This window comes from Trichechus manatus, unplaced genomic scaffold, assembly GCF_000243295.1.
Source record: "Trichechus manatus latirostris isolate Lorelei unplaced genomic scaffold, TriManLat1.0 scaffold00251, whole genome shotgun sequence".
Classification (NCBI taxonomy): domain Eukaryota; kingdom Metazoa; phylum Chordata; class Mammalia; order Sirenia; family Trichechidae; genus Trichechus; species Trichechus manatus.
Window position 1 is genome coordinate 1,474,247 of NW_004444187.1, and position 27,577 is coordinate 1,501,823.

The 27,577-nt window shown below is 35.2% G+C and overlaps 1 protein-coding gene across 1 annotated transcript in view; it reads right to left on the reverse strand.

Annotated features, from left to right (window-relative positions):
• Positions 1-571: 571 nt before the first annotated feature.
• The window catches only part of CAPZA2 (capping actin protein of muscle Z-line subunit alpha 2), a 46,973-nt gene continuing 19,967 nt past the window's right edge, over positions 572-27,577 (reverse strand). The window contains exons 3-10 of the mRNA XM_004389637.1: positions 27,032-27,083; positions 23,388-23,451; positions 16,416-16,622; positions 14,750-14,829; positions 9,214-9,292; positions 7,060-7,131; positions 3,103-3,165; positions 572-2,102 (exon numbers count right to left, since the gene is read on the reverse strand). Coding sequence (XP_004389694.1) covers positions 1,962-2,102; positions 3,103-3,165; positions 7,060-7,131; positions 9,214-9,292; positions 14,750-14,829; positions 16,416-16,622; positions 23,388-23,451; positions 27,032-27,083 — 758 coding nt within the window. The 3' untranslated portion in view covers positions 572-1,961. The remainder of the gene's footprint in view (positions 2,103-3,102; positions 3,166-7,059; positions 7,132-9,213; positions 9,293-14,749; positions 14,830-16,415; positions 16,623-23,387; positions 23,452-27,031; positions 27,084-27,577) is intronic.

Below are 27,577 nucleotides of genomic sequence, written 5' to 3' on the forward strand. Positions count from 1 at the left end.
TTTTCATCACCTCTATAGTTACCACCTCAGCCCAAGTCACCACTCTCTCTCAAGGTAGACACTCCAATAGCCTCCTGATTCTGCCTTTGCCGCTACACTTCAGCCTATTCAACACAGTAGTGATATGGTTCCTATGAAAACTACATCCCTAAGCTTTGGGATATTTTGGGTTTCCATTCTTCCACTTTAATACTGCTCTTAGACTATAAAAGGTAAGTGTATTGCACAGCCATTATTTCAGATTGTTTTCTGAATAATTGTGACCAGTCTTTCACAGGCAAACACTTTAAAAACGGTTGCATGTACTTTGAAGAACACATTCTAGGCCATAAAATAGAGCCAAAGTAATTGACCTTGTCAGGATGCAAACCTATGACAGCAGAATTGATACAACTGAGCTACTCCATTATAGATTTATCTAGTATTTAGTTCAGAAACATCACCAGACTTCTGAATATGTCTTTAAAAAAAGAGAACAGATATCTAATGTTACCAATTCATTTCTTTAGGAATACCAATATGGCAAAACTTGTAATTTGAAACTAAAGAGAAAATGATTTAACTAAAAATGTCATAATTTCATATTATATCCTCAAAGCTTTCGAAGCCCAATAGGATTTTTAAAAGAAATTAAACAACATGCTTTCATTGAAAGAATTTTTTAAAATCTATACAATTCAAGCTAATGAAATATTTTATTGTACATAATAAAAGTGGTGTTTTTTTTTTTAAAAAAAAAAACATTTCCAGGCCCAGACATCTGCAGGAGTATGTGAGGAAAGGATTCCACTTGAGTATAGTAAGCAATACTCTATTGAATGAAGCCATAAATTCACCCCACTCCCTATAGTAAATACTAATGTTCATCACAGGCTTGAAATTCCTGTAGCATCACTAAGTGTATTTTTTAAAAATATTACAAACATGCTTATTATTATGCATAGGAAGATGGAAAAATTTAGACTGTTACTGCATACCATGTACTCCCAGCTTGTCTAATTTACAACCAGTTAAGAATCACAACATCCAAAGAAAAATAGTTTAAAATAGTATATGACTCACTGGTAAGTGATTTTCTACTCAAATAAATAGGAAAATTTGCATTTTAATGTCACATTGAATTTCAGTACTTTTCAATCCAAGAAAAAAAAATAAACTGAGACATGGTCATGAGTTCAGGATTATATATATTACAATTTGCCTTGTTATAATACATTTGTGGTTTTATGATAAAAATAACTCAGGGACATATGAAATTCAAACTAATTTGCGTAACTGTCACAGGGAAAAAAAGGATTAAATGCATTTCTGAAATAAGTATTTTCATTTAATTTCAGAATCTCAAAATAGCATTAGACCTTGGCCTTGTTTAAAAAAAGTTTAGTTAAACACTGAGCTAGCTAAATAACCCTCTTATAAGATTTAAACACAACTGATATAGAAAATGCTTTCCCTCTAATCTCAATCTTACATACATGGAAGAGGTGAGGGGAAAAGGTAGACAATTTCTTTAGCAGCATATATGGCTAAATCCATCAACCACCTTAAACTAGAATGTCCATTGTTGACCTCATTAAAAAGAACTGGGCAAATATCAAAAAGTTACCCACTTCATAAACCAAAAGACAACAATTTTAGGGTTACAGTAAGTAAAATATTTTTGGAACACTTCAAAAACTTTTAACCATAAACTAGAGAAATCATCTCTTCATTTTAAGAAAGAAAGGTCTAACAGAAAGTAAAAGACTTTTAAACTAAATTGATTTTCAATCCTCTCTGAACAAAAGAAATGAAAAATAATGGTTGATTAGCTAAGCTTTGTGCTCTAACCAAACTAATTACAGTGATTTAAATGGCAATAGCCCATCTGGCTGGGCAGCTTGACAGTTCTGAATACTTTTGCAATATTTTTTTTTATAAACCCAAAGACACTAAAATGATCCAGTCATGCAATGTTCATCTTATGCATTCTGCATCTCTTTGCCAATCTTGTAGCTAAGGATCTTGTTCCAATCAATCTTAGTGCGTGTAACTGGCAACTGTCGACGTAAGGCTTTGAAAGTAGTGTCCGACATTGTCTGATAATTCTCACTGATGGCAGTCTATGAAAAACAGTAATTAGAAGTTTTAAGTAAGTGGAAGAAATGGAACAATTTATAAAACACATAAATGCTTTTAGAAAAACTTTTATTTAAGCAGGATGTTTTGTGTTTTTTTTTAAAAATATTTTATTTATTTTTGTTGTTGAGAATATACACAGCAAAATATACACCAATTCAACAGTTTCTACATGTACGATTCAGTAACACTGATTATACTTTTGAGTTGTGCAGCCATTCTCACCTTCTTTGAGTTATACCTCCCCCATTTAACATAAATTCACTGTCCCCTCTAAGGTTCCTATCTAATCTTTCGAGTTTCTTTCACTGCTTTTAGATAGTCAAAAAATTAAATAAATAAATTAAAATGCTTCTAAAAGCTGTTTAAAAGCAAATAAAAGAAAAAGCTTATCATTTTGAAGTATTAAATTTAATGAAATTAAATCATAAATTAGATTTAATATTTATTCGTGTGTTCCGATTTTGGATCTATTTTATTATGTCACTCAGCGCAATTTATACATTACTGTTTCCAAGTGGTGGAAACTTGTCCAAATCAAATTAAATGCTGAGTTCAAGATTGTAGTTTTGAAGCTTACCGGTAATATAAAAAGAGCACAAAATGTGATCTAAGCAAATTACACGTAATCCAAACGGTTTAAGAAATACCTCCCAAATTAAAATTTCCAATCACAAACAAAATAGCCATTCAATATCTTGGCATATTTTCATCAATATTTAGAAATTATAGCTGGCTAGAACTGAGTCTTACTATTTTTAAAATATAAAATCTTACTTGAACTAAATTCACCTGTCACTTTTTTTGGTTACACTTTCACAAGTTTACTTTGTACCAAAAACAAGAAGACTATTTCTTATTACAGCAAAATAGTGAGAAATTCAGACCTATGGCCAAAATTAAAATTTCACTGCCATTATTCAGAAATGAGTATAAATATCAAAAGAATACCAAAAGATTACATAATACTTTTAAAAATCATACCTGATATTCATTTTCTGCAGCTTCTACGATCTTTATAAATTCTTTTGCTGTTTGCACCTCATTCTGAAAATAAAACAAATAAAAGTTATTTAAATTAAACCACTATTATTTCTAAATACGTATGTCAATATATGTAATAGTTAAGGAGATGTTATAATTTAATAAATAACACAGATGGACATTATGGCAAATAAAGGAAAAATACTATAAGATTAATTACTCTAAGTTCAAGTGGAACTAGGCAAAAATATTTTTAAAATCCAGAGAATGAGCCTAGTTTCAGTGTTTAACTGGTTAAGGAAAGTGAAATTTTAATAACACACACATTCATAAAAAATTCAATTATAACAGTATGTATTCTAACAGATAACCTTTAAAAGAAGTTACATATAGATTTCTAATTAATGACTATATCTAAATATTGTTAAATATTTCCTGAACAACAGTTACCACCATAGTGATACATTAAAAAACACATTACCTATTAGGAAGAGCTTATTTTAATGTTTAAGGTTAATTTTTACTCTAGTGCTTAAATATTTTTGGAAAAAAAATTTTAACATGACAATATAATGAGTTTCTTTGCTTTTTCCCTAAAAGTAAAGTTAATGGAAATCTAGACTTTTCTATAAAATAGTGTCAGTGTAAACTTCTAATACTTTACTTTTTAGAGGGTGAATGTTTTTCTCTCCAAAAACAATAATAAAAACCCTTTAAGAACAAAATGCATTCCTAAAAAACTCACCACAAGCTAGCATATTAACCAAACCAAACCCATTGCCGTCCAGTCAATTCCAACTCATAGTGACCCTATAGAACAGAATAGAATCGCCTCATAGGGTTTCCAAGGAGAGGCTGGCGGATTTGAACTGCCGACCTATTGGTTAGCAGCTGAGCTCTTAACCACTGAGCCACCAGGGCTCCAGCCAGCATATCAGTAAAGTTTAATGACTATGATCACCTCTCACAACTCCAGTCTATAATTTTGTAGACAAATCTCTTTTGCAAGGAGAGTACCACTTACCACAAAAGCAGAAATCATGTAAGTGCTAAAGAAAAACTTAAAAAAATACAACTTCCTTCCCTACTTAGGTAGCATCTGACCTAACACACCCATTAAAAGAAAAAAAAAAATCTGTTGCTACTGAATCTATTCCAACTCATGGCAACCCTATGTGTTACAGAGTAGAACTGAGCTCCCTAGGGTTTTCCTGGCTGTAATTTTTTTTTTTTTTCCCTATACCGTCTTTCTTTCTTTCTTTATTGTACTTCAGGTGAAGGCTTACAGAACAAATAGTTTCTCATGAAACAGTAGTACACATATTGTTTTATGACATTGGTTACAACCCCACAACATGTCAATCCTCTCCCTTCTCAACCTTTTTTTTTTTTTTTTGTTGAAAATATACATAGCCGAAGATACACCATTTCAAAAATTTCTACATGCAAAGTTCAGTGACATCAACTATGCTCTTCCAATTGTGCAGCTATTCTCACTTTAGATGAAGGCTTACAGAACAAAATAGTTTCTCATTTAACAGTTAGTACACATGTTGCCCTATGACAATGGTTGACAACCTTACAACACATCAACACTATCCTTATCCAACCTTGGGTTCCCTATCACCAGCTTTCCTGTCCCCTTCTGCCTTCTGGACCTTGTCTCTGGACTGCTGTGCCTCATTAGTCCCATTTGGTTTTCTGGGGCTGTCCACTCCCTGGCTGAACGGTGAACCTCGGAAATGACTTCACCACTGAGCTAAAAGGGTGTCTGGGGGCCGTACTCTCGGGGTTTCTCCAGTCTCCTTTAGGCCAGTAAATCTGGTCTTTTTTTTGTAAGTTAGAATTTTGTTACACATCCTTCTTCAGCTCTGTCCAGAACCCTCTGTTGTGATCCTGGTCAGAGCAGTCAGTGGTGGTAGCCTGGCTGTAATTTTTATGGAAGCAGATCACCAGGACTTTCTTCTGGGGTGTCACTGATGGGTTCAGATTGTCAACCTTTCAGTTAGTAGCCAAGATCATAAAGCTGTACCATCCAGGGATCTAACACATTCATATATGTTTATTAAAGTTAAATCAAACATCTTCTTGAATTCAAAATTAATTTTTCTTTAATATTTATGTTAGCTGATTTTGTCTATTAGCAATCTGATGCTTACATACACTGATACTTTTAATACACAGCACAAATGTTTATGGAAAAATGTCACTGTTGATGTTAGATTATTAATATCCTTGGAGCAAAAAATTCCACGAACAGTTGCATACGCAATGAATAGAATGTGTAAAAGAACTCTGTAGGAAAATAAAACTGAGTTTAAAAATCCTTGAATTTGAAAGCTGAACTTAAGAAAAACCTCATTAAATCATAATCCAAACAGCTAGAGGAAAGAAAAAAACATACAATACAGTTTAAAGTTAGGTACAGGACCAAAGAACTAAATTAAGAGCTAAAACTATAAAACTCTTAAAAGAAAACTCTGGAGTAAATCTTTGTGACTTTGGGTTAGGCAATGATTTCTACTAAATACACCAAAAAACACAAAAGAAAAAAATAAACTGGACTGCATCAGAACTAAAATCTTTCCTGCTGCAAACTGTATCATCAAGAAAGTAAAGGGACAACACACAGAATGAGAATGGGGAAAATTATTTGCAAGTCTTATATATGTTAAGGGACTCAGATCCAGAATACATAAAAAAAACCTTACAACTAAACAATAAAAACACAAATAACTCAATTAAGAAATGGGCAAAGAATATGAATAGAAATTTCTCCAGAGATACACAAATGGCCAATAAGCACACAAAGAGATGCTCAAAATCATTAGCCATCAGAGAAATGTAAATCAAAACCACAATGAGATACCATTTCACACACACTAGGATAGCTATAATCAAAAAGAAAATACTAAGTTTTGTCGACAACACGGAGAAATTGGAGGCCTCATACAACTACTGGTGGGAATGTAAAATGGTGCAACTGGCTTGGAAAACAGTCTGGTTAAAAAAAGAGTTATAATATGACCCAGCAATTTCACTCCTAGGTATATATCCACCAGAAATGAAAACATGTATCTACACAAAAACTAGTACAGGAACCTTCATAGCAACATTATTCATAATAGCCAATAAGTGGAAACAACCCAATGCCCATCAACTGATGATAAATAAAATGTGGTATGTTCACACAATGGGGTATTATTTGGCAATAAAAAAGAAACGAAGTACTGATACATGCTACAACATGGATAAACCTTGAAAATATTATGCTAAGTGAAAGAAGTCAGAAAAGATTCCATTTACATGAAATGTCCAGAACAGCCAAATCCACAGTGAGAAAACAGATTAGTGGTTGCCTAAGGTTGGCAGGGATTTGGGGGAGGGGATGAGGGGAATGGGGAGTGAGTGCTAATGGTTATGGGGTTTCTTTTAAGGAGGAAAAAAAAAGTTCTAAAATTAGATTGTGATGATGGCTGTACAAATCTATGAATATACTAAAAAACACTGAATTTTATACTTGAAATGGGTGAATTGAATGGTATGTGAATTATATCTCAATAAAGCTGCTGAAAGGAGCCCTAGTGGCACACTGATTAAGTGCTTTGCTGCTAACAGAAAGGTCAGTGGTTCAAACCCATCAGCTGCTCCACAGGAGAAAAGATCCGGTGATCTGCTCCTGTAAAGATTACAGTCTAGGAAACCCTATGGGGCAGTTCTACTCAGTCTTACATGGTAGCTATGAGTTGGAATCAATTATTCAATGGCACACAACAACAACAAAGCTGCTAAAAAAAAGTTAGGTACAGATTTCCAATTACTTACCATCTTTAATCTCTCTGAAAACACTTTAATGTGAAGCAGAAATATTACTTAAAATGTTAGTTCAAAAACTGCTCTGGTTTTATAGAAGTATTGGATTAATGTTTACATTTTATTTTGGAATTAAGTACTTACGGACACTGTGAGGGTATCTTGTATATCTTTATGACTCACTAGCTGAACGTTACCATCTTCATAATAATGAACCTATTAGAAAAAGAAATTACAGGAACCACATTACAGCAATTATCAAGATCCTCATAGCTTCAACAATCACATCAAAGCAGACGACTTCTAATTTCAGCTCTAGCTTAGACTCACTTCTCTGCTGAGTCGTAGACCCTTCAAATGCAAACAACTCTGCCTACCTTCTGTCTTGTAAGGGGACTAGTTAGGGTTTCCTGCAATTTATCCAGGAAAGCCCTGAAATGACCTGACTGCTGGACATGCCTACCTCACAGAGAGTCCACAGGTACCTACACTTAAGATGTCCAAGACTGAACTCCCAATATTCCCTCCCAAATGCTACTCCTATCTTTATGTATCTCCATCAATCATTTAATTCCACAAATTCAAAGACATGAATTTATTCAACAAACATTAAGTGATTACTATACATGCCTGCTATTGCTAAAGGTTCTGGGAATATATAGCATTTAAAAAGACATAGTCCCTGACCTTATATTTCAACACAACATGCTAAGAAGTATGTACAAAGTACAGAGCAATACTCTGTACTCTCTCTGAGGGTTGAAAAAATTTTTCAGAAAAGAGGCAACGCTGGACTTGGGTTTAGCAGAACGACTACGATCACAAATCAAGAAAGACAGGGCATATTAAGCTTAGGGAACAACGTATTTCAGAAACGACTGGAGGCACTATTGGTTGAAATGTACGTGAGGTGGTGGGGAGAGAGAACAGTTACAGAGTACATAGGGAAGGAACAAGTCAGCTTTGGGTCCTGCATGCCATGCAAATGTGTCTGGACTATTTGGTAGATGACCGGTACCACTAAATTGTATTAAGTAGGCAAGTGACCTATCCAGATATAAATTAAAAACAAAACAAAACAAACAACAACCTTTCTGATGGCAATGTGAAAAATGGATTAGGGGATGGCAAAGGTTCCAGCAAAATAAACAACAATTATATCCTAGGCGCCATGCTAAGTACTGGAGATAGAACTGTTAACCAGACAACCCCTGCTCTCAATAAGCTTTAGTCCAACAGAGGAGCCATTTTAGAAATTGCTGTAATCATCCAAAAACCAAACCAAACCCGTTGCCTCTTAACTGGAGGAGAAAATTATGTCAACCATAACGGTTACCCTTCAGTGAGCACTTTGTGTCTGGCTCTATTCTAACAATTTTATTCCTGTTAATGAATTTACTCTTCAAACAACCATATGAGCTTTTATTGTTGTTTTGCTTTTTTAACCAATGAGGAAACAAACAGAGCATAAGTGACTAGAGACAGGCAGAGCTGGGATTCAAACTCAGGCAGTCTAACTTCGAAATAAGCCATGCTTTTAACCTCAATTCTCTAGTACCTAAGGGACAGTTACCAAAACATGAAAGTTAAAGACATAAGACTAAAAATGTATACTGTCGCAAGTGTCTGATGCATCTGTATCGCTTTACAGCTTAGCACACAATGCCCTTCCTGACAGTTGATCAATAAATGTATTGAATAAATAAGTGAACCATGATAGAAAAAGATTAGTGAATATTTTCCTTTAATTTACTTAGAAATATTTATTTTCAAATACATGGTCTTAGCTATCAAATGTTCTTCTATTTTAAACACTGAGCTTACATTAAATTGAATTCTAATGGGTTTCATGTAAAAACCAAATAGGAGTACAGAATATAATTAAAAGATATATGTAATACATGTTAATATACACACATTTAAATACATATTTATACATCTACACACATATACACATTAATATTATACATCGCCCAATCCAGAAGACAGAACAGCACAATTCAAACTCAGAAGATGCTTGGATGAACAAACTGTATGAAGAGCAGACCAAATGGTAGCATCTAATTTTAGCTGTGTTTTTAGAATCTGTCAGCTATCCTTGCATATTTTTGATTAGAATAAACTGCAAGGTTATTTAAAAGATGAAATTAGGATTACTTGTTTTTCCTATTACCCCAAAACAAAGATCTGGAAATGAAATGGCTTTGCTGTACTATGAAAAATCTCAGCTTATGCATTAGTTATTTCTCTGTTCAGAATCATTAGATATCAGTAAACAAATACTTTTTTATTTCATACCTGAATTTTCAAGATGCCAACCACTTGAGTGGTTGAAGGAGTGACTGTGAACTTCCACTCTGACCTCCAACGACCATTCCTTAAAAATAAAAACAGCAGCTGTAAATAAGGTAGGGAAAATAATTTGAATAAATTTTAAGTTTCAGATTTAAATTTAATGCTACAGTATGAGAGAGTGTGGGAGATGGATGCTAGGCATTAGTTTTTTAATCAGGAAATATTCAAAAGATCAAAGGTTAAGTTTAGTTATGAGCTACATTTAATTTTGACCTTATTGCTAAAAAAAAAAAAAAAAAGACCTAAATAATGGATGCAACTTTAAAATTCTAAAGCTAATGGTTAAAATACACTTCAAAACTAAATCATATAAGCTACTTTTAGGAGAAAAAGTTTAAGTTACTTCTTCAATTGAATCAGTTATTCTTTAGTTAAGAATAAATGTTCAGATTCTCAATGCAGTCAGTGAAGTTTCACTTCTACTGAATGATACAAAGCACTAAAATTTTTAAAATAATGACTAATGAATGTTACAGTCTTTAGAAGTTTTGATACCTAGAAAGAGAAGAGCTACAAAGAACTGTGTCATACTATTTTCCTTTTTCCAATTTTAGTTTGTCAGTTTCCACACAAAAGGCACATCATTCCCCACTCACCCAAATGATTTTTGTTACATAAATCAATACATATCCATGATAGGAAACTGAAAAAATATAAACAAGCAACAGGTATGTTTTTCATTTTTGTCTCTCAGACAGTGAATTTTATCCTTTTTTCCCTGAGATTTTTCATTGCGACTCTCTTCTGTCTCTATTGCTGTTTGCATACTAAAAATATATTCTGATATACACATTAATACCTGTTAGCTTCTTCAGAGTGTATATATTTCTAAAACTGTCACAAGGCTAATGGATCATTATATTTGTTCTTGCTATAAAGCTTCTAGGTTCTCTTCAATATTCATGCAGTCTACCCAATAATTAAAGTCTATAGATCTAATATCCAAAATTTACAAAATATTTCTACAACTTAACAACAACAAAAAAAGACAACCCAATCAAAAAATAAGCAAAGGACTTGAACAGACATCACCAAAGAGGGTTTTGAAATGGCCAACAAGCACATGAAAAAATGCTGGACGTCACCAGCTATTGAGGAAATGCAAATCAAAACCACAATGAGATACCACCTCACCACCATAAGAATGGCAACGATAAAAACAACGGAAAACACTAGGTGTTGGTGAGGCTGTGAAGAAACTGGAACCTTCACCCATTATTGGTGGGAATGTAAGACAGTGCAGCCAATGTGGAAAACAGTTTGGCGGTTCCTCAAAAAGCTGAACGCAGAACTACCATACGACCCAGCAATTCCACTCCTAGGTATATATCCAAAAGACCTAAAAGCAGTGACACAGACATATGTATACCAATGTTCACTGCAGCACTATACACAATATCCAAAAGGTGGAAACAACTGAAATGTCCATCAACCAATGAATGGATAAGCAGAATGTGGTATACTACCTACTCATTTATCAACCATCTCATTACCTGACATTTTGCATTTACGACAACAGTAAAAAATCTACTCATCTACTTTGCGCATTAACGCTGTACATCTGGCAATAATGAATGCCGAGGTGCGAGACGAGAGTAAAGCTGGCTGTGATCATTAAGGTTATGTGTCAGCTTGACTGGGCCATGATTCTCAGTGGTCTGGCAGTTCTGTAAATGATGTAATTTGGCAGTTTTGTATTGATGTAGTCATCCTCCACTTTGTGATCTGATACAGTCATCCTCCATTTTTGTGTAATGCCAATATCACATAATGACCTGGTCTTTGGAACATAACCATGTTGGTAAGTGCAGAGAGGATGCATGAACATAAAACGGAAATACTAAATAGGCAATAGATAAGTGGTATCTTGGGTGAAGGGTTAGACAGTACACAATACAGGAGAAACTAGCACAACTTGTACAAGGAAAGGTCATGGAAGCTCCATAGACACATCCAAACTCCCTGAGGGACTGAATTGCTGGGCGGAGGGCTGTGGGGACCATGGTCTCGGGGAACATCTAGCTCAATTGGCATAACACAGTTTATAAAGACAATGTTCTACATTCTACCTTGCTGGGTAGTGTCTGGGGTCTTGGAAGCCTGTGGGTGGCCATCTAGGATGCTCCACTGGTCTCATCCCTTTGGGAGCAAGGGAGAATGGGGAGAGCAGGATACAAGGAAAACATTAGTCCAAAGGACTAATGGTCCACAGCTACCAGGGCCTCCACCAGACTGAGTCCAGTGCAGCTAGATGGTGCCCGGCTGCCACCACTGACTGCTCTGACCGGGATCATGGCAGAGGGTTCTGGACAGAGCTGGAGAAGGATGTAGAACATAATTCTAACTCACAAAAAAAAGACCAGATTTACTGGCCTAAAGAAGACTGGGGAAGCCCTGAGAGCGTGGCCCCCAGACACCCTTTTAGCTCAGTGGTGAAGTTATCTCCGAGGTTCGCCATTCAGCCTGGGGCAGACAGCCCCATAAAACCAAATGGGACTAATGAGGTACGCTAGTCCAGTGACAAGGGCCAGAAGGCAGAAGGGGACAAGGAAGCTGGTGATGGGGAACCCAAGGTTGAGTAAGGATACTGTTGATGTGTTGTGAGATTGTTGACCATTGTCATGGGGCAACATGTGTAGTTAACTGTTGGATGAGAGACTATTTTGTTCTTGTAGGCCTTCATCTTAAGTGAGAGTGGCAGCACAACTGGAAGAGCGTAGTCAATGTCACTGAACTGTGCATGCAAAAATTTCTGAAATGGTGTATCTTTGGCTATGTGTATTTTCACCAAAAAGAAAGGTTGAGAAGTTAAGAGGGTTGACATGTTGTCGGGTTGTTGACCAATGTCATGAAACAATGTGTGTACTACTGTTTCATGAGAAACTGTTTGTTCTGTGGGCCTTCACCTGAAGTACAATGAAGAGAAGGAAAAAAAAAAAAAGGAATATTACTCAGCCATAAAGAGGAATGAAGTCCTGATGCATGCCATAATATGGATGAATTTTGAGGACATTACGCTGAGCCAAATAAGACACAAAAGGATAATACTGTATATCACTTATATGAAATAAGCAAATATACAGAAACAAAAGTAATTAGTGGTTACCAAAGGAGGGAGGGAGAAAGGGGGGGTTTTTGCTTGGACTGCATTGCAGGTATGTTAAGGGTGGTGGGATAGTTTGGAAAAAGAGCAAATGGACGAACAACTTAAAGAATGTAAACAATGTTGCTAAAGTGTGTATGCAGAAACTGATGAAATGCTGTATGTGTTGTTGTGTGTATATTATAATGAAAAAGTCTATAGAACGACAGATACTAACATTAGGTATAAGAATACTAACATTTGAGAACTACTATTATTACACAATGTATATGCTTTACAAATACATGAGAATTTCATAATATGCACTGATTTGGAGTGACTCATCCAAGATTATCCAATAAAGCATGGTTGGAAAAAAAAACCTAGGTCTATTCATTTTTATTTCATGATTCCAAAATAAATTATTCCTTCTATTTAGGTATTAGTAGCAAACAACTAGTGAGTGGCAAGCCTATACATTACTGTTTTATTATGACAATATGCATACATCACCACTGAAATAAAAAGAAAAAAAGGAATTCTAAGCCAAGTAATGTTACTGATTTGAGAACTATTTTAAAAGATACTTCCAAAGGTATTCTATAGTGGCAGTAAATGCTGTTGAGTAGATAGTACACTTTCATTAATGGAGTGAATGAATAGTAAAGATGTCCTAATTTTTAAAAAACGTAATATTCTGCCCCCTTCTTAATTAACCCTGCAATTACAAAAATGTACTCATTCAACAAACACGTAAGTCCCCAATATTGTTAGACACTGGGGAAACAGTGAACACCAAGAAGACAAGGTTCCTAATGAAATCTAAGAAACATCTAAGACTAGTGTCTTCTGATTTTATTCTACCTATACTTTAGGTAAACTAAAGTATATTTCTTGGTATCAAAACACTTAGATTTTACTGAAATCAATGTGACGCATGATATTCTGCACTTTAGAAAATCATATAAAATTTATCTCTTCCAGAGCAGAAATTTTTAACTTCAAGGATACAATGTTCAGAGTGGTGGTTTAGAAACAAAATATTCAGATATGCAAAGCGAAATAGTAAGAACAGAAAACTCAGAGACACATTTTTTAATTTTACATATGTTGAAGTTCAAAGGAATTATATTTTTAAAAACTACTTAGCAAGTTTATTATAACATGTCCAATATATATTAAAGTAAAAGTGAATAACAAGAATTTTCCTTTAGTAGCAGTTCAGTCTCAACAAGATTGATTTTATTATAAATCTCCTGGCACAAGTAGCATAAATTAATAATGATTTTGTGAAGATTTTTACTTTAGGATTCTGGTAGATTAATGCTTAAGTTTTTAAGGCTAAAATACAGAAACTACATTTCTATTAAATTCATAAAAGTAACTTCGTACACTAGCAGTTTTAAGAGACTGCAATTTTTCATTAAGGGATATGTTCACATATGGAATTTATTTTCCTTCAGTGATGATGGAGCTGTATTCCTCCAAACGTCCTTGGTTAAGGTTGTAATCGTGCATTTATTTCTGAAATGGTTAACTAGCAGAGCAACCTGGGTCATGGACCAAACTGGTCTACAGGGGTTACTGACAACTATTACTTTCCCCACAACAGCACCACCAACCAACTTGGCTAATGAGTCAAAGACTAATATACTTACAAGGTAATTATTATATCATACTTATCTGATGAGTTTCAGCATGTTTTAACAAGAAAGGAGAATAAAGGCAGGGAAAGAATTCATTCAATTCTGAACTTATAAAGTCTTGAAAAACACCCCAGAATTTTATAACAGGAGATATCTCAGAAATAGTCTTGTTTAAGAACAAAAGGGCCAACAACTTGTCAAGATTAGTAGGGCAAGTTTGTGCTTTGGGGGTATAGTTTTATAAGGAATAATCAAATGACTGTATACAAAATTACAAGGCATGATTTAATTTGCCTCATTGTATAAAACATGTCATTACTTTCTCACATTGGCCAACCAAGCACAAAGCAATCTCCATAAAAACATCTACCTCAGAGCCCCCCAAAGTAGTTCACAAAAGAATCACTGTTCTTCACTTTATAATTACCTCTGCCCCCTCCTGTCCCTGCAAGTTTCGTTCAGGAACAACCCTCTCTCAGAATAAATATATGCGCTTGCCAACTGGTCTGCTCCCAGGCACACATGCTCCCTTAGGATGCTGTTTGCTAGTCTCTAAAAACTCCCTATGCTCTCCCACACAGTTTTCACTGAAGGTCAATGGATTTAATGCTACCTTTATACGATTGGGCAGATTAAGACTGTTCTTAGACAATCATATAAAAACAAGGTATAGCCCTAATCAATAAAGCAAGAACTACAAAGAATATAAACAACATAAAAAAATTCCTCAATACTTGAAATTATAACTTACCAAAAGTTTTTTGCTTGGAACTGATGGCTTTCTATGCATGCAATAATGGTTTGCTGTCCATCTATTTTTTTACCATATACCTTATTGAGAAAGAAAACAAGCACAATTTAGGGCCACAGAATGCCCAACATTAAACATCAATAAAATGTTGAAAATTGTATAGAAAAATTGTATTTTTTTATGAACACATAAAAAAATACAAAGTCATCATTCCAATATAGGAGCTAGAAAACAATACTCAAATATGTGCATCTAATTATAGATTCAAGAGTGGATCACAGCAGAGCTCGTAATTAATAAAGTAAAAATTTATTGAGTAAAACTAATTGTACTCTAAGATATTCATAAACATCCTAGACATACTATACTTTCCATTTCAAAACACAGGTATCATAAGTAATGTAGAGAATTTATTTTAAGCACATAGATACCAATCTACCTGTTCCATACAAATAAGAAGTGAACCTAGACTGTGGTTATCATTTTTGTTCCCTTCACAATCTTCAGGGCTCCCACTTCTCGGTCATTTTAAAAAGTATCACGACAGCAACGGGAAACATGAGAAAGGTCTTTAAGGGAATGTCTATGATGTATGACAATGCTATTTCACCTCCTGCGTACTGCTTTAAAAGTCATGACTAATTCGTGCCTTTCAATCCTTTAAGAACAAACAAGGACTCTCTAATTCAACCTAAGCATCTCACGTTGTTAAGTTATTCTTCCAGAATAATCCTAATGAACAAGACTCAAAGAACTCCTAAGAGATTTTAGGTTATGTTGCTGTTATTTCTCAAATAATTACTGAGACCTAGGTACTTAAGAGGACCATATGAATTTTTGTCTTAAGCGAGAAACTTCTGAGAATGAAATCAGGTGTAACTGGAGAGATTAATAATTAAGTTGGGTCAGCAGGTATAAATCAGGATGTAAGGTCATCTTAGGTTGGAGAGCTAAGCAGAAGTCAGGTCTACAGGGCCTGTAAGCCACGTTCAAAAGTCTGGACTCTATCCCAAGTACAGGGGGAAATCTCTGAAGGGTTTCAAGTAGGAGATTTTCATGATCTGACGGTCATTTCAGAAGGTCAAACTGCTATGGAAAAGGCCACAGAACACAAACTGGAGGACTAAAAAGCCTGGTTGAGTACAAACAATCTTATGAAAATAAATAGAAAAAAGCACTCCTTTCTATCTCATTTTCATCCTGAAATATAAAAATAGGTTAAACCAGTGAAAGAATGACATAAAAGTAACATAGGAAATTTGGCTATAAAACACATGAGGACATGTTTCTACATCTAAATAATTTTATTTGTTCCAAGGTTTCTGTTAACTACATAAAAGGAAATTTGATCTAAACTTCCTAAATTATGAACATTAGATTAAAGAATCTCATCATATCCTGCTCTTATAATCGATGTATTAGGATTCCTATGGAATTAATTCAAGATACAATCATTTTTACCTTTTAGACTCTCATACAATATCTATTTACTATTTAGAATTTCTTGGGAGGGGGGAGGGAGAAGTAAACATTCTTTCATATAAACTCCGAGGGGGAGAAGTGACAAGTTCTAACCGGCTCTGTAATTTAACGTAAATTTGAGAGATCATGAAAACATTGTTACATTTACATAAAACACAAAAGCTGATGCACATTGATGACTTACAGTGCAGACCCCATTTGGGTAATGTTCTTTTACGTAAGCTCGCAGAGCAGTTTCCACCGAAGTTCTCCATGATTCAATTGCATTTTCTGCTTCATAGGGTCTTGGATCAGTTGCTTCCTTTCTTAGGTGATCAAATTTGAAACAGATTCTGTTTTTTGGATCCAAAAACTTTCCACTTCCCAAGTCACCATGTTCTGTTATCAATACCTTCAATGATGGAATAAATTTTGAAAAAAAGGATTTAAAACAGTATGCAAGTACTGATACATAATATATATTCGTGTAAAAGTTTTCCTTAAAACTATAAAATAGTTCTATTCCAAGAACAGGTTTAACTATACTGATACAACTATAATACTTCCAATGAGTTGACTATAAAGAAGAATGAGACTACTCCTATTCAGCGTAGATCAGATTTTCTCCCAATATAACTTTGTTTCTTAGTGAAAAAATGCATTTTTTAATAACGCTACTAGAGTCAGTTTTTTTTCCCTTGAGAACAATAAAGTTTATCATTTCTAATATCAGTCTCCAGCTCCTCAAAACTAAGGAACTAGTAATAACCTTTAACCAGGACGGTTACAAGAACGATATTTTTGGTTCAGTAAGAATCCTCTTCAGTGCTTCCTACATTGTTCTCGGGCCCACAGTCTCTACTCTGAGGTGCCCACTTCTTGTTTCTTATAACCTAATCGACAGTTGTTTACTTCCAAAATTTTGAAACATAATTTACTCATTTGTGTACATGCATAAATTTGATCATATACATTTTTGTGCTTTATTTTAAAAAATTTCCCCTTTTTCTTTCTCTTGCAATTCTCCCAATCCAGCTACCTATGTTAGGTCTTTCTTATCCTTCTCATGTAAATCATGGTATCAATATATTATGGATCCTTCCAAATTTTTTTCAAACTCACATCATAATTCTACATAGATAAATATAGGTATGTCATATATACATACACACATGGACAGGGTGTTTAGGGTCATTATTTTATAAAAATGCACACATACGCTTTTCTGCATTGGGCTTTTTTTCATCATAAACACCTTCTGGAAAGCTGACTAGTATACCTCTCACCATTCTTTTTAATGGCTGATTAATATTCCATAATGTGGATATACCATAAGTTATTCAGTCATTCCCTTATTGATGGGCACGCTCTTCATTTCCAGGCTGTCTTCTTTTTTTTGGGGGGGGGGATATATTAAAAATGCTGAAATAACTATTATTGTACAGTTGGCTCCATGCACAGATTCAACCAACCTTGGACAGAAAATACTTGAGGGGAAAAAAAACAGGATTTAAAAAAAAAAAATCCTTTTTTTTTCTTGTCATTATTCCCTAACAACACAGTATAACAATTATTTACATAGCATTTATATTGTATTAGGCACTGTAAGTAATCTAGAGATGACTGAAAGTATAAGGGGAGGATGTGTGCAGGTTATATGCAAATACTATGTCATTTTACATAAGGGATTTTGGTATCCGTGGGGTCCTGGAACCAATCTGAGGGATGACTGCACCTATATGCTAACATACAGATACTTGTATTTTTATTGGCTAGATTCCCAGTAGTGGGGGTGGGGGTAGTAGATAAAGGATTTATATATTGTCAAATTTTAATACATAATTAAAGTACTTTCCCAAAAAATGACTATGAAAATCCACATTTCCATGAACAATATATCAGAGTATGCTTTTCCCCACATCACCACCCTCAATAGGCATTACAGCTCTTATTTTAGTATTATGGGTATAAAATAATATTACTTTAATTACATTTCTCCAACTACTGGAAAATTTAAACATCTTTTCATATTTGTGGGCTATTTGCTCCTCTGTGAGCAAATATATTTTAATATTTCACCTACTTTTTTTTTTCTTATCAACTTGTAAGAGCAAGGATATCACTTTACTTGGATCCACAATCAACGCCCAAGGAAGCAGCAGTCAAGAAATCAAACAATGTATTGCGCTGGGCAAATCTGCTGCAAAAGACCTCTTTCAAGTGTTAAAAAGCAAAGATGTCACTTTGAGGACTAAGGTGTGCCTGACCCAAGCCATGGTGTTTTCAAATAGCCTCATGTGCATGCAAAAGCTGGGCAATGAAAAAGGAAGACCAAAGAAGAACTGGTGCCTTTGAATTGTGGTGCTGGTGAAGAATACTGAATATACCATGGAGTGCCAGAAGAAAGAGCAAATCTGTCTTGGAAGAAGTACAGCCTAAATGCTCCTTAGAAGCGAGGATGGCGAGGCTTCATCTCATGCACTTTGGACATGTTATCAGGAGGGACCAGTGCCTAAACAAGGACATCATGCTTGGTAAAGGAGAGAGTCATCGAAAAAGAGGAAGACCCTCAACAAGATAGATTGACACAATGGCTGCAAAAATGGGCTCAAACATTGTAACGATGTGAGGAAGGCTCTGCACTGGGCAGTGTTCCTTTCTGTTGTACACAGGGTCACTATGAGTCAGAACCAACTTGATGGCACCTAACAACAACAACAAATTTATAAGAACACAGTTTAAAAAATTATTATCTAGTAAAAAATGTCCATCTTTCCATTCATAGTTTCTGGATTTCCAGTCTTGTTTAAGATGGTCTTCCCTGGCCCCATACTGTACATAGGGTATAATTTTCTCCTAAGATTTTAGTCATTTCACAAGTTTTTAATCCATCTGAAATTTATTTCTGTATACTGTGTGAGACCTCAACTTAACTATCTTCTTGGAAGTCAGCTGTGCCAATATCTCTTATTATATGTCTGGCTAAATTATAACCCTGTCCTTTATAAACATTTTCAGGTATGTTGGGACTAAAATCTAGTTCTCCATGCTTGTTCTGGTGGCATAGTGGTTAAGAGCTTGGCTGCTGATCAAAAGGCTGGCAGTTCGAATTCATCAGCCACTCCTTGGAAAGTCTATGGGGCAGTTCTACTCTGTCCTATAGGGTTGCTGTGAGTCGACATTGACTCGATGGCAACGAGTTTGGTTTTTTTGTTTGTTATGCTTGTTCTGCTGAACTGGTTGTCTACACAATACCACACTGACTTGATTGCACTGGAGGTAAAGTATCTCCTGCTATTTGGTCATTTCAAGCTCGTATTTTTTCATATAAACTTTATAATTTTGACAAATTTAATTGAAACTACATTAAATTCACCTATTAATTTAAAAATAATTTACACAGCTTTTCTAAGAATAAAATGTGGTGTGCCTTTCCATTGTTCAGATACTGTTTTATCTTTCAATAAGACTTAGTTTCTTCACAATCCTGAGCCTTTCTCGCTAAGCTTATTCCTAGGTTAATGTATCATTTTTACCACTACTTTAAATGGCAATCTCCCTTACCCATTTCTAGTTTTAGGTACTTACTTGCTGCAGTAGAGGAAAGCTAATGAATTTTGTATACTCACCTTAGATTCAGGCATCTTACAAAATTAATCTATGAAGCCTAGTATTTTTTTTTGGGGGGGGGTGTTAATTTTACTGGAGTGTCTTGGTATGTCTAAATATATAAATCATGTCACCAGAGTTTTCTCTTCTTTCCCAATGCTTTACACATTTTCATTTTCTTGTCTTATTTGCTACAGCTCCATTTATAATAAATAATAATGGTGATAAGTAGGCATATTTGAATAATTTTTTATTTTAACTGTAATTGCTTTAGTATTTGTAGTTTATGATATTTACTATCTGTTTATAAGAGAGAAGACTGTTTTCTTCTATACCTATTTTACTTATGGTTTTTGTTTTTAATGAGACACGGCTACTGGACTCTTCACCATCTATTGATACACCATAAATTTTTTCTCTTTGGTTTGTTGGTTAACAGATTGCCTTACATTACTCAGCTTACAAAAAAAACCGATTTCTTTGACCCAGCAAATCTTCTTTTAGAAATTTATCCTAAGAAAGCAACAGTCAATATGCTAGACGCACAAAGATGTTCAGTACAGTATTATTATCATAGTATTGACATAGTGTTCACTCTTTTCCAATTGTTAAAAAAATTAAAAAAATTTTTGAATTTAAAAATTTATAAAAATCAAAACCTCCTGAGAGGAATAAAATAAATACAAGAGATTAATAATATGTGTGTTATATATGTGTGTGCATATATACATACACACATATATCTAAATATGTAAGAGCTTATATTTTTCCTTCAATTACAAATCATCTTCTGTCTAGTCTCACTTTCTCCCTGTAACTACAACACTACACATATAATGAATAATGCCAAACGCAAGCTTTGATATTAGCCACTAAGGACTAACTTGTACCACTTTCTCTGTGTTCTACCTACCGGCTCCTTCTTACATTGTTTTATATAAACCGTGCTTCAAGAAAGCATATTATGAGTTAAAACAATCACCATTTAATTATCAGTAACTCTAAACCAAAAAACCAAAAACAAAAAAACACAATGCTAATGACATTTTGTGGTTTTTCTTAGCTTAGCAATTCTAACTTGCATTTTGGAAGAAAAGATTTAATAATTACTAAATGCTAAGTTACTCACATGAAGAACTGAAGAATTCCAGAGCAACCAAATTATGATATAAATCTTACTAACATATATTCTAGATTTTGGATTAATATAGGATTGATATTTTTTCCTATAAAAAACAAGAAAGTAGATACAAAGCAATTATTTTCTAAAATCTTAATAAACTATATCTGAGTATTTCTAAAAGGAACTTTCTGCTTACAGCATTATTGGTCTCAACAATAGCAACTAAATTTTCAATTACTTTCCCATAAGTGGCTGTCTTGGTTACTGGTGCTGCTATAACAGAAATACCACAAGTGGGTGGCTTTAACAAACAGAAACTTATTTTCTCACAGTTTAGGAGACTAGAAGTCTGAATTCAGGGTGCCGGCTCTAGAGGAAGGCCTTCTCTCTCTGTCGGCTAGAAGGAAAGTCCTTGTCTCTGCTCTTGGGCAATCTTCATGTGGCTGAGCATCTCTCTTCTCCCATCTCTGCTTCTCTGGCTTGCTTGTTTAATCTCTTTTACATTCCCCAAAGAGACTGACTCAAGATACACCCTACACTAAACCTGTTTAATTAGCATAATAAAGACAACCCATTCCCAAATGGGATTACAACCACTGGCAGGGAGGCTAGGATTTATAACATATTTTGGGAAGACACAATTCAATCCATAATATTCCACTCTTTGGCCCCCCAAAATTCATGTCCTTGCCACATGCGAAACACACTGACCCCATCACATCACCCCAAAAGTCTTAAATCAACTCCAAGCCCCAAAATCTCATCTTCTGAGTCATCTAAATCAAATACGAGTGAAACTCTGGGCATACTTCCTCCAGGGACAAAATTTCTCTTCATCTGTTAATCTAGGAAATCTAGGATACAAACTGTCTGATTCCAAAGTATAATGGCAGAACAGGCAAAAGGTAGACATTTCCATTATAAGTGGGAGAACTGGGGGAAAAGAAGGAGTATCAGGCACCAAGCAAGTCCAAAACCCAGCAGAACAAATTACATTAGCTCTCAAGGCTTGAAAATAATCCTCTGTTCTCTAAGACCATCTGGACAGTGGCTCCACCCTCCAGATGCTGGGTGGAGGCCCCTTGACCTTGGGCTCCAGCTCCACCTTCCAGGCCCTCTGAGATGGCAACTCTGCTCCCTCAGCTTTAGGTGGCACCATTCTCCTAGTCCATCTGAGTGGAGACCTCACCCTTTCGGCCTTGCAGGCCTTGTTCTTCTGCCCCTTGGGCATGGCAGCCCAAGCCCTCACCTCTGGGCGGCAATCCCAGCCCCCTGGCACACCTTAATGGTAGCCCCACACTCTGGAACCAAGCTGGCGAATATCCGACTCTTTGAAACCTAGGAGGCTGCGGCCCCACCCTTTGAGATCCAGGAGACCGTAGCCTCAATCCTTTGAAACTGAGAAAGCCCTGCTTCCCATGCTTCTTCCAACAGTTCTGCTGTTTTCTGAGCTGCTCCAGGGATGGTGCTTTTCTTTTCTTGGAGGACAACAAATGTAAGTTCCTTTAGCCTGCTTCCTGCCTATAGAATTCCAAGAAGCAGACAGCATTCTTTCCTTTCACTCTTTCTCTGTCCCCTTCAGTCTAAGCTGATGGGTTTTCTGCTGTGGTAGTTGGTTAGATCCATCAGTCACAGGCTTAATCTCTTTAACAAAAGATTGTGTAGCCACATCCTTGGTGAATATTCTAGGACACGTGTCCTTAGTTTGTACAAGAGAATTTTCCAAATCTTTAAATTCTGTTTTCATCTTAAAGTCCATCTCTTTCCTCTGACATTTTACTGTAAGCGGCAAGGAGAAACCGTGCGACTCCTATAAGATCTTGCTTAGAAATCTCCTCAGCTAAATATCCAAGTTCATCACTTATAAGTTCTACCTTCCACCAAACATTCAACTTTGCCACTGCATAAAAAGCATCACCCTTCCTTCACTGTCCAATCACATGTTCATCATTTTCTTTTAAAGCCTTACCAGAGCTTCTTTAACATTCACATTTGTAGCAACATTCTGTTGCTGGTGCCATATGTATTCTCTAAGACAATAAAAACTTTCTCTATAGCTCTCTTCACTTCCTTCTGAGTCCTCACCAGAATTGCCTTTTGACATCCATAGTTCTACCAACAGTCTCTTCAAGGCAACCTAGGCTTTTACTACTAGACACCTTAAAACTCTTCTAACCTCTACCCATTACCCAATTCCAAAACTGCTTCCACATTTTAGGTATCTGTTAGAGCAGCACCTGACTCTACTGGTACCAAATTCTGTCTTAGTTATCTAGTGCTGCTATAACAAACACCACAATTTGATCCATATCAGTGGCTATGATTAAAATGAACAATTTAAAAAAAAAAAAATTTAAACATAACACTTCACAATTCTTCCAGGAGACATTAATCATTATACATGAAACAATGAATAGCTAGATCCTGTATTTACATGAAACATACCTGATCTTCATAACCTTCAATTTTTACTGGAGTAAACTGGTCCAAGTTATACTGTGCAAATGCACTAAAAAAAAAAAAAAAAAAAGCCAATTACTTAAAATTACACATTTAATGTTTTTTTAAAATGACATTCAAACAATTCACCTGTCAATACAACTCTCTTGTATTGCACATGACAAGGCAAGTAAAATTATAATTCTCCATTATTGATCTTATACTAGCTATAAATATTATGTGGCAATGACTATCTTTAAAACTGATTAATGCTTAGCAACATAAAATTAAATCAGTAAACATAATTGGCCTTTTCATTCAAGACCCAGAAAGTAAAGGTTAGCTACCAATAAGATATATATCTATAACACACATATATACATATATATATACGTTTATTCAAGATATATTTAGTATGCAACATATCAGGAAACAGATTAGGTGCTGTGAGACATAGAATAATGAGACACATCTCATGATTAAAGGGCTTACAGATTAACAGAAGAGATAATGGATATACACAGCTATAACACAGAATAGAAAGTTAACATAAGAGAATTATTAATAAAGCACCACGAAAAATATAAAAATAGAAAAATTACATTCTGTTGAGGCAAAAGTAAGAAGAAAATAAAATTAGGAGTGATTTCATAATGAAGGCGATACTGAGAAATGGCATGAAAAACTGGTCTTATAGAAGCAGGAGGAAGAGGAAGAAAGGGTATTTCAATTAGAGGGAACTGTATGAACAAAAAAGCATATAGAAAAATAATAAATATTGCAGTTGGCTGGAACTGAGTTTTGGTGAACGAGATATCTGGAAAATTAAGATGGGAACAGGCTATACACAACATCACAGAAGGCCATCAAGTTCAATGCCTAGCATATATCAGTTCAGTTAGGTTTCAATTAAACTGCAAGGCCCCAAATGATGGAATAATTATTTTACTCAGGAAGCAAAGCAGAGCCACAGAAGTTTTTGAGAAAGGAAAATCATTTCTAAAGAAGATTAATTTGGCAGAAGTGTTTATGAAATGAGCTTTGGTGGCGCAAAGTGCTAGGCTGCTAACCAAAAGGTCGGCAGTTTGAACCCACCCAGTAGCTCCGTGGGAGAAGGACCTGGCGATCTTCTTCTATAAAGATTACCACCTAGAAAACCCTATGGGGCAATTCTACTCTGTCACATGGGGTTGGTATGAGTTGGAACTGACTCAACAGCACCCAACAACAAAAAAAGTGTGTATGAGGAATTGGGCAGTGGAGCAACCAAAGTCAGGAAAAACAGGCAGGCTATCACAAACATCCATGTTAGAACTGCTAAGAGTCTGAATTAGGAAATGGTGACAAGACGGATTAAAAAATATTGAGATACGGCTGCTGGATGGCATATTTGGCCCAGGTGGATCTTGAATGTCATACACGGAGCAAATGATCAAGAATAATGTCTCTCTCTACTCTTACATGCCTAATGAATAATACATTAATAGGTAACTACACAATATATTTGTAGGAAAAATCCTCTGAATACAAAAAAATTACATAAAGATCATATAGTACTTTGTTAAGTGTATAACCTGAGAAATTTTTTTAACTTAACAGAAAAGATACTGAGAATTTAAAAACTCAGGAACACATCTCAAACCTTAATCTGTTTGGTAATTTTTCAAATGACATTGAATTTTCAGGTATTTAATTAGCTACTAAGTCATTCCCAGAAAGGACTGTTTGGTTGAGCAAAGCACTACTGATGAGTTAGTAGTGGACTAATAAATGTGAAAACAAGGTAGAAATAAATTACTAGCTGTCAAACTCTTGACACTGCATGTTCAAAAAAGATGGGGATGAATACAGAAGTGCATGGAGGGGGGAGACAGAAGTAGCTATTCACTATTAATTTTAATTAATTAAAACTATCATTTTCCTAGGAATAGCTTCCACATAGCTAGGCAGTTACTAACCCTTAAATGAGCTTCATCCCAAAAGTATGTTTGTAAACTAAATTTCTTACAATTTAGGATTCATTTTCCTGTAAAAGCAATGATTAAATGGTAAATTTAAATAGTTAAAATAACAATTTGGTTCCAGGCTAGACCAAAAGCCTTGGTACTCACTAATCTAGGGGTCAGAATATCTGGATGTTGTTTCAACCCTGTCATTGGCTAGTATGGGCCCCACTTAACCCCATCTACAAAAAGAGGGGTTTGGACTAGATGACTTCCAAGCCCCTTGCAGTTCAGAAAACTCACTCCACCCACCTACTCAGCATCCACTCCTCCACCCATCCATGCAAATATTTACTAAGCTCTTATTACAGTATGCCAAACACTCCACTAGATGAAGGGAAAACAATGCTTTCCCTGCCCTTGTGGAGTTCTGTAGCCCAGTTACCCATTTCTAGACTACCTGGTTCCTATATTTAGATTTCTATACCATTTAGTATTAATCATTCAGCAAATTATATCTCACATTTTTCATCATGTCTTTCCCACACTTTCAGGAGCCCTGGTGGCATAGTGGTTAAGCACTCACGCTGCTAACCAACAGGTCAGCAGTTCAAATCCACCAGCCGCTCCTTGGAAATCCTATGGGGAAGTTCTACTCTGTCCTATCAAGTCACTACGAGTTAGAATCAACTCAATGGCAATGGGTTTGGTTTGATTTGGTTTTTCCCACACTTTAGCCTCATCATTTTCCTTATTCAATTATTCACTGTTAGAATCCCGTTTCCTCGTTAGTTACGATTTCACATATTGGGTAGTATATACATATATCAGGAGGAAAATTAGCTGGCTGGCTGGATACTAAACATTCTTTTTAAGAACCTAAAAATCTGTTTGAATTACTAATGGTTGGCCTAATATATGGGACCTCAGACCTTATTTTAGGAGGCAGGAGTGAGGAGAGAATCAATTATTTCTCTGAAATCCTAACACAGTTGTGGGAAGTCTTACCTGTGGTCACCGGTTCAAAGACAATGTATCGGGATTTCGAAGTGCCTAATCTTTAAATCAAGAAACCCTGGTGGCACAGTGGTTAAGTTCTTGGTGGGAGAAAAAGGTGGCAGTCTGCTTCTATAAATATTTACAGCCTTGGAAACCCTATGTGACAGTTCTACTCTGTCCTATAGGGTTGCTATCAGTCAGAGTCGACTCGACTGCAACGGGTTTGATTAGTCTTTGAATCACTCACAAATTCAGAAAACACTTAAAATAAGTATCATGTGTAAGCTACTATGTTTGGTATTCAAGAATAAATAAACTTCTAGCCCTCAAAGAGCAAACAATCTATTAGGGTCAAACATGTAACAAAAAAACTAAAATCTACATAAAAGTTAAAGCTACCACAATTTCAAAAATCAAAGTTTTAAAAATAATTCCATCTAATTCTGCAAATGTCAAAAAAGCAGTATTAACAGAGTACATAAGGTCATTGCCAAACACACACATACACACACGTAATAGAGAATCTCCTGGTATAGTTGTGTCTCTACGTCCCCAGTACCAAAAATATTGTACTAGGCTTACATAATTACATAATTTGAACTTGATGTGCAAATATCTGTTTCAAGGATTAGTGCTCAAAAACTACTTTGAAAACATTTTCTCCCCTTTAATTATGTTAATTATGTTATTGTTACATATACTACTTACTGGGCTGCTCCTTCCCTGAGAAGATTATCATTGTTAAGCAGTAACCGAACATCTATAACAACAAAAAAAGATTATTTGTTTTCTATATTATTTTTCTGTGTTTGAAGAATGCAATAAAAGCTGATTATTTGGGTCATGTATTAATACTCACCTCCCCCAAATGCAAGCAAGATCAAAATATCACTCTGATACCCAAAATAACCACACACACATGAACACACACCACTTTACTAAAAAATAAACAATGACAAAACAGATTTTGATTAAGAACTAGGACAGGGAATGAAATACATGTTATTTCATACCCTTCATAGTAGATGCAGGCAGACTGTAACGTATCTCCAGAGAACTAAAGTGGAGATAAGCTACGATGGTGTGATAAGATCTTCAGAAAAGACTTAGCACTATGCCACCAGTATGCCGATACCATCAGCAGTTTCAAATGAATTTGCTCTATAGAAAAATGATCAAATAAGAAACAGCTTGTGAAGAGTCTAGATATAGGTATTTCTGTCCTTAGGAAAATCATGTTTAAGCAACAGATGA